Genomic DNA, 9,301 nt, shown 5'->3' with positions numbered 1-9,301 from the left:
ACGAAGTTCAGAGAGTCGATTTCAGTACCCAAATTTCAGAATTCTAAGTGTTTTGGAACGAGACCCCCTCGACGGTCCGTCGTGCCCATGATGGTCCGTCGTGGGATCCGTCGACTCAGCCAGTTTTTCCAGAAATAAAATCTGCTGCTCAAAACGACTAAATAGGTCGTTACAGAAAAAGAAAATTATTATTTAAACTTTTTAATTTAATTTTTATTTTTATTATTTTATTCTATATTATATTATATTATTTTAACTTCTCATATAATTAAACACCAATGAATATTATTATCTTATCAAGATCTAAGAAGTAATGTGCCCTTCTTTTTGATCAATGATTTTACTAGTTATATTTTTTTTAAAAAAAAAAATAGTATGCAGCTTATTACTTCATCAATTCATTTGAAATCATAAATCATTTTGTTTGATCCATTATTTAAATAAATTCTTATGTTTTTGAGTCAGAAATGACAATGGAGCATTGCAGATTTAGATATTGTAGATTACAAATTTTATGATATATCATGAAAAAAATCATAAAGTAGAAATTTAAAGAAGCATCACAAAATACCTCGAAATTCCCTTCAAGTTCAATCTACATATTTCTACGAAATTTAATCACATCAAGTTCCTTAATTAGATAGCCACACGACACCGTAGATTAATTGTAAATTTGTTTGACTATACTTTCAAAAATATATTTGTTAGAAAGTGTGTCATGACCCAAAATTGAGCGTGATGACACTCGTCTTATCCCACTAAGATAAGTCAGTCTAAAACTCAAGTATTATAATAAAATGCAGAAAAATTACTATCAACTTAAAAATACGACAAACAACTACCTCACAAATCTCCAAGAAGCCTCTGAAAAGAAGAAAATTTATCACAAAGGCTCGGGCTAGTAACCTACAAAAAATATTGTAAAAGCAAGGGGTGAGTAACAAGCCACACGGTACTCAGCAAGTAAATCCTTAAACACAAGCTAAGGGAACAGAATACGGGTACTCTTACCACCCCAAGCGCACCTCCGCAACTACAACCTGCATGAAAATCAACCCAACCTAACAGTTCACAGTTACATAACATATAGCTCAACAACAACACTTAGACAAATTGCATATCCTCCACAACAACACTTTGAGAAATTACATATTATCCACAACAACACCTTGACAAATTACATATAACTCAACCACAATACTTCAACAAATTATATATCTCCAACAACAAGCTCAATATTCATCAATCACAAATTCCGCAGAAAGGCATTCACAAGATCAACAAAACACAATATCAGGTTCACTAATGATAAGTACGTGCAATGCAATGTCAAGTATAATGATATATGTCTGATCAAATGATACATACCCGCTGTCTCTCAGTCGGGGACCCATGGGAAACATATCTGTCCATGCATCTGTCGCGGCGCACGACACGACCATCGATAATAGTAATCATCGCGGCGCGCGATACCTCCCTCGAAATTTAGTATCCATCGTGGCGCGCGATACGTCCCTCAAAAGGTACTTCCTTTTTAGTTCTCATTCTTTCTCAATGCACATAACACTTGTCATAACCATGTCTTAAAATAATGCAAATGACATGTTCACACAAATAAAGAGGATATCACCATTTTCATAACATTGCGTCATTCACAAAAACATCAACAATGATTCAACAAGCCTTTCAAATCATTCTCCGTTATCAACACATCTCACACAAGCAATAATTCACTTTGCCTTATATCACCATTTGTTTTTATCACTAGAATTAATCAATGTGGACAAATCAACACATCACCAAGTCCCGTTACTCCCAAACATATATCACAAGGAAATACACGCATTCCATATACTTAGTAAGGGTTTAGAAATCCACTTGCCTCAAACAATTGAACAATCACTCCGGAACTTGACCCTTCCCTTTTCGTTGTACTTCTAACTCAAAGCAATCTATTCACACTAATAATCCCGATAAGATTTTGAAAGTAATAATACTCATATTACTATATGTTTAATCTTAACCCAAAGTTCACCCATGTTTATAATTAAGTTCTTAAATCTTGACATCAATTAACATTCTAGTTGTCATATTTTCCAAATTTCAAGCCTTGAGAGAGTTTCAATTTCTCTAATAATACCATCCTAATAATTTAATATAATATAATACACTTAATAATTAATTACTTATCTCGTTATATTACTGTGAGAATTTATACACAAACTGAAACTAATTTTATTAAATATGTCATCAGTTCCTTTATCATTGCAATCATTGCTTCATTATTGTTAATTTAAGAAAATTCATAATAATTAATAATATTTAAAAAAAAACTCACGTTGAATCAGCAAAAATGCTTAGTCCAATTTCCTTTAGCATTAATGACATGAAAGAATTTCCCTAATCTTCTAACATTTATTTTAATTCATTAATATCGATTAATTAACTCAAGTTACATTAATATTTAATATTTTCAAAAATGACCTTCTGTGTCATTACAAAGTGTATCTTTAGAAAAAATGTTTTCATTTAGTTTTTGTGTTGTAATATTGCTGTAGTTATTTTTATTTTATTTTTACTTCTTTTCCTTAAAATATATACGTGATAATATGATTAGACTTTTGGATTTTCGAATAGTTGAGTTTTACAACGTAACTTCTTTGTCTATTATTTGCGAGAATTGCTTTTATTTATTTCTTTATTCATATATATCAAAATCATAAAAATATTATTTAATAAATTTAAAAATATTTAACATTTTAAACTTACTTGCAACAAGTTTAATTTCATAATTTTTTAAATTTTGCGAATAACTGCGCGAAGCTCGAATAAATACTAGTTTACTATGAAATTTGCAACAAATTTGAGTAATGAACATTTAAAATAGTATTAATACAACAATAGAACTTTTGTTGTCTATTCTTGTTACATTACTCTCAGACACAACTAGTTCGATACTTACTTTCAAAATATGTAATTGCAGTCAATTGAAACTATAGCATATTAATACTTATTAATTAAGCATATTGAAACTTCAATCCAGTTCCTTGAAACTTTTCTTCAATGATATGATTGAGCTTATCATTCATCTCTGCAGTAAAATAATTCCTCCAATCTCCAATTTCTCCTCGACGAAAGAACACTTTATTTTCCTCTCCAGATGACAACTTTCCATTTGTGTTCACCTCCAAACTTTTCAAATTCTCAAAGCTGCACATTCTTAATATTTCATCCACCACTCCACAATTTTCTTCTTCGGTAGAAAATGGACTTTCCAAAAATTCAGCCAAGCGTTTAAGTTGAATTTTTGGTTTCTCTTTAATTTCTTCGTACATTAAGAAAAATACTTTGTTAGGATTTTCTATGCTTTGTTTCCAATAATCCAACACGTGATTCCAAAAGGGACCAGAAAAGCTCAACCCTTCACAAAAAAGATCAAACATTTCATGAATGGAATTGGTATCTTTGTGATGACATCTTAAATTGTTTGCAAAATGCCACATAGAAATAAAAGTGTCCTTAGGATTCCTACATAAGTAAATAAGTTTGGTTTTTGAATCCAGGACTGATTTTGGCAATGAAGCAAATGGCATGTGAGTTGCCAAAAGTCTAGGTGAAGTGAAAGTTGAAAAATCAGGAACGTGACCATCAACGTAGAGTTCATGCTCCAAGAATGGAACAAGCGCATGAGGGTTTTTAACAAGTAAAGGATGATTAGGTTCAAAAATAGGACGTTTCACTCGATTCACTAGAGCGAATAAAAGTGATTTTAAGCAAGTAGTTCCTGACTTTGGAGTAGTAACAAGAATGATATCACTATCTTCTGCTTGAAATTGTTGTTGACATGCAATCATACCTTGAAGCAATCTTGGTGGTATCCAACAACCTTGATAATTGTAGATATATGACCCAATCCATGCCTTTCCTTTTGGTAAGATAGAGAGCAATTTCTTGCACTCTTCACTTAGATTATCCTCTTGTAAATATTTGGGAGGAGAAGGTGTCATGATTTTATGATTTGAGTATTTTTTTCAAGTGTGGGGTTTTTATTACAAATATTCATGAATACACTTATTATTCATGTGAACGTTTAGTCATACACTTCATGTGAGCTCACCACTTCACATTTTTCATGTCTTTCTATTAGTGATAATTGCTTTGATTAACTTATTTAATTTATTAAGAGAGTGTTATTAATGAGAGTATGGTAGAATAGTTAGCAAAATTCATTAAATGTTTTGTTCTATGTCAGATTGTAATTTTAATTTCAAGACTAATTTTTTGGAGTTTATTTATATCACTTTTAACCATAACAATCTAATTTAAACGACAAAAATAATATAATTTATTCATATGTTTTCTCCATTTACTTTTATTTATTTCTGATAAAGTTTATATTCTTTTTAAAAAACACATATATGACGTGAATATTTTAATATAATATTCATATCAATTTATATATATAGTCTTAATGGAGTTGGGAATAATTTGGGGAAAAAAACATTTTTTAAAGTTAAAAATAATATTAAATTTTGTCTTTCCCTTTTTCTTGATATGCTAAAGTATGCAAATAAAAGCAAAATAATTATTTTTAATATGATAAACAAGTAATAGTGAGCGAAGGAAGCATATCATACTCAATTTATCGAGTTACTTTAACTTGCATGTATTCGAAGCTTCATATTTTCTACCATGCTTTATGAAAAATATGCACGAGTATACATAGAGTCGTGTGCCTCTTTTTTTCTCTAATCATTTAATTATGTGAGTTTCGTTTTTCGGAGTAATTTTTTATTTTATTTGCAAACGAAAGAAAGAGTTGAGAAATGACTCTGACGATTATTAGAGTAAAGTCTCAAATTTGAGCGCAACGAGGTGTCACTTTCATGTTATTCATCTTGTATTCCAAATATATTTAGAATAAAATTTTGAACATTTTTGTAAGACGACAAAGTTTAAGAATATTTTCACAATTAGAAATTAAAAGTAGTAGTGAAACTAGAATCAGAAACAGATTAAAAAAAATATACGAAATATTTTTCTTAAAGAAGAATTGTTGTTAATATGTGTCTAAAGAATCTTACTGATTCCAACAAACTTTGCAGAAACACGAAGTTATCAAGTTTAATGAACCAGTGAAGAACAAAAGAATAGAAGAACTGAAATTAATTTACAAATCTAAAATTTGTAAAACACGTACCAGAATCTGGAAAATTTTTCATAGGAAAAAGATCAAGTCCACTGAACTCACAGTGTCCCCTTAAGAAAATTATTCCCCTCTAGTATCCGAGGTTTGATTTGGAATATGACCTCCCAGGGCAAAATGATCTCAATCACCAGAGTATAGATACCAAAAACTCCGGTGTCAGCGAACCACTCAACGGCAGTAAAGTACAGTTAGAATACTAGATTTAGTAGTTGAAGAAGAAGTCCATGAATTCTCTATTAAAATGAGAGGAAATCCCTCAATTTATAGAAAACAACGGGGTAGTGCAAAAAGGTTCTTATTGTGCCTTACCGGAAAGGTCACAAACCTTTGAAAACGTCACAATCTTTCAGAAAGGTCGTCTTTCATAAAAGTCACAACTTTCCATAAAAGTCACAACGTTTCATAAAAGTCACAACATTTCATAAAAGTCACAACTCTTCATAAAAGTCGCAACTCTTCATAAAGTTACAACTCTTCATTTTTCATCCACACCTTTTTAAAATCCAATATTTCATTAGTACGTCAATTACTAGCAACAAAGTTTGACGTAAAACTCTTTAAAATGATAATGATAGTAAAATACAAACTTCTATATCATCACATATAATGAATTTGGTATAATATAGTATAACAAAAATGCATCATCTATTCATAGTTAACTTGATACATTTTTATATTTTGCAAACAGTCAATTATAAGAAAATCACGCTAAAAATACAATTCATTAAAATTAATGCATAATTTGCAAACAATTCGAGTAATGAACATTTAAAATAATATATATTAGTGATACAATAGAGCTTTTATTGTATGTTCTTGTTACATTACTCTCAAACACAACTATTCGTACATTATTGATTTTGAAAATAAATAAACTACATTCAGTTCGCGTTATATCATATTAATGCCAAATCAAATATATGAAAATTTTATTCTGATTCTTGAAACTTTTTTTCAGTGATATTATTGAGTTTATCATTCATCTCTAGAGAAAAATAATTCGTCTAATCTTGAACTTCCCCTCGATGAAAGAGATTTTTATTTTTCACTCCAGCTAACATTTTTCCTTTTTTAATCACCTCCAAATTCCTCAAATATCTAAAGCTACACACTCTTAATATTCCATCTGCAACTCCAAAATTTTCTTCTTCGATGACAAATAGATATTTCAAGAATTCAGTCAAGTGTTTAAGCTGAATTTAGGTTGCTTTAAATTTCTTCAAACATCAAGAAAAGTACTTTATCAAGCTTTTCTATAATTTCTTTCCAATAATTCAATACATGATTCAAAAACGGATCATAAAGACGCATACCTTTTCAAAAAATGACCAAACATTTCTTCAATGTAATTGGTATCTTTGTGATTATCAAGTATTATATTATTTGTAAAATGTCACAAAAAAATAAAAGTATCTCTTGGATTACTACATAAGTAAATAAGTTTGCTTCTAGAATCCTAGACTGATTTTTTCAATGAAGCAAAGGGCACATGAGGTTCAAGAGTCTAGGTGAAGTGAACGATTAAAAATCTGAATATAAAATGATATTTAAATTTATTCAGTTTGATCATGAATATAATTTAAAGTTGGCCATTAAAGTAAATAAAGAATAATCTAAATTAATGAACTTTCAAGGAAATAATTTGGTATAACTATCCAAATCTAGAAAATAAAATATATCAATTGAAAGCTATAAAAAAAATTTAAATATATAACTTAATGATTAAATCAGTTACAGACTTCAATAATTTGATTTCTAATGCTTTATTTTTCATTGAAGAAAATTGTACTGAGACAGAAGAGGTAAAGAGAATTAAGTGACCAACATGGGAGGTAAGAAATTTAGGGCTGGCAAGGGGACGGGGAAGGGGACTGGGGGACGGGACGAAGGGGGACGGGACGGGACGGGTGACGGGGAGAGGGGATTTGGCACGGGACCGGGATTGGGGGGACCGGGATTGGGGGGACAAAAATAGGTCCCATTCCGTCCCACTATATATACGGGATGGGATGGGATTTGGGGGGACGGGACGGGACGGCATGGGACGGGGGATTTTTTTTAAAATACTTATATATTTTTATTGAAATTATACGTCTTTAGCTAATAAATTTTAAATTTAATTTTTGTTTTTCAAATATCAAAATAAATTTTCAAATTTAAAGTTTCAATTTTCAAATTTTAAGATTCATGTTTCAAATTTCAAGTTTCAACTTTAAAGTTTTAAATTTCAAATTTGAGAACTTTAATTTGTAATTTAAATATTTTAAAGTAATGTAAATTGTCTCCGGTGTCAGCGAACCACTCAACGGCAGTAAAGTACAGTTAGAATACTAGATTTAGTAGTTTAAAATTATAAAGTTTCAATTTTCAAATATAAAAAAAAACTTGAACAAAAGTTAAAACCTTCAAATTTATTCAATAGAACTTAGAAGTTACAACTCACAATTAACAAATATTAGTGGAGTAACTAATCTACGCAGCCACCTTCTAGGAAGGGTTCTGTTTCAATAAGTTCTCATACGTAATACTAATATTTGTTATAGATATTAGATGAGTAACTAATTTTACGCAGCCACCTTCTAGGAAGGGTTCTGTTTCAATAAGTTCTCATACGTAATACTAATATTTGTTATAGATATTAGATGAGTAACTAATTTTACGCAGCCACCTTCTAGTAAGGGTTCTGTTTCAATTAGTTCTCGAATGTAATATAAAAATATCTGTTTTCTCCTTTAAAATTTAATTCTAATTGTCGCATCATATCGATGGTGATATCCTCCGGTGTTGGAAAACTTGTTAGAAATTCTTGTGCCTCTAATTCATCATCACTGCATTCAATTAATGTTTTGATCCAATTTGCTTGTTTTTTACTTAACTTTGGCAAATTGTTATTTCTCCTTTTGGCATTTGACCAGTCTCTAAATAAAACTGTTGTTTCCAAACTGTCTTCCGCCAATGAATGTTTATGATCACCAATTTGAAACCTTGCCGCACTGAAAGCAGCCTCCGATGCAACTGATGAAGCATGAATAGCTAGAACATCACGGACCATTTTGCTCAAAGTTGGAAATGCATCGCTTCGCGTACTCCACCATCCTAATAAATCTTCATTGCCATCTTTGATTTCCAATACTTCTAAAGATTGATTAAAATATTCTTCAAAATCATCACGGTTAGTAGAATTAAGACCAAGAAAACCTCGCATATAACATGAAATTGGAAGTATGAAAAATTCAGGTAACAACATATTCAACTTTTACGCTACCACAATCAAATAATGAAATACCATCTTGTACAACTAAATTTAATATATGTGCAACACATCTAACATGAAAAACATTATTGTCAATTGGACATAATCTAACTTTTAACATTTTAGCAGCGTTTGTATTATTAGATGCATTATCTAATGCGACAGACATTATTTTATCTATAATCATATAATAATCTAAAACACTTAAAATATTTGAAGCTAAATATGCACCAATTTTTTTCTCTATACATAGTTTATAACTTATAATTATTTTTTGCAAATTCCAATTATGATCAATCCAATGTGCAGTAATAGTTAAATAATCATTTCCATTAACACTACGACCCATGTCCGAAGTTATAGACACTCTACTATCTAATATGCTAAATAGACAATGAAGAAATTGACAATGTTTAACTTGATATTCAAAAACATCAGATTTAACAGTATTTCTTGAAAAGCCTCTATAATCCGGATTAGAAGTTTGTTGAATATATTCAACAAAATCGGGATTTGAAGGAAAACTATAAGGCAAACCACAAACAGAAACCATTTTAGCTAAATTTTCCCGATCTAATTCCTTATTATATTTACGTTGTGTTATTGGACCAGCGGGGTTAAAAGGATCTAATGTTTCTTGAACCATGTTAGAAGCCCCTATCGATGCATTACCGGTAATATCTAATTCATTAATTGAAATTCCCTTTTTTCTATTGGCTAATGCTTTAACTTCTTTATATTGAATCGGCACACAAGATAATAAATGTCTATTTAATCCCCCCGTTCCACCTTGACCCCCACCTTGTTTATGTTTAAAATGTTGCTTACACTTATTACAA

General features: G+C 30.3%; 1 protein-coding gene and 1 pseudogene across 1 annotated transcript; both read right to left on the bottom strand.

Moving 5' to 3' along the window:
- Positions 1 to 2,889: 2,889 nt before the first annotated feature.
- On the bottom strand, positions 2,890 to 4,007 carry LOC107020053 (cytosolic sulfotransferase 12-like). Its single transcript, XM_015220389.2, has one exon. It carries the CDS (start codon positions 4,005 to 4,007, stop codon positions 3,018 to 3,020), a length of 990 nt encoding a protein of 329 aa, XP_015075875.1. The 3' UTR covers positions 2,890 to 3,017.
- A 2,131-nt stretch (positions 4,008 to 6,138) lies between these two features.
- Positions 6,139 to 8,414, bottom strand: LOC107019717 (annotated as a pseudogene).
- Positions 8,415 to 9,301: the final 887 nt, after the last annotated feature.

This window comes from Solanum pennellii, chromosome 5, assembly GCF_001406875.1.
Source record: "Solanum pennellii chromosome 5, SPENNV200".
Classification (NCBI taxonomy): domain Eukaryota; kingdom Viridiplantae; phylum Streptophyta; class Magnoliopsida; order Solanales; family Solanaceae; genus Solanum; species Solanum pennellii.
Note: the sequence above shows the minus strand (reverse complement) of the source record. Positions and strands in the feature narration are given on the sequence as shown.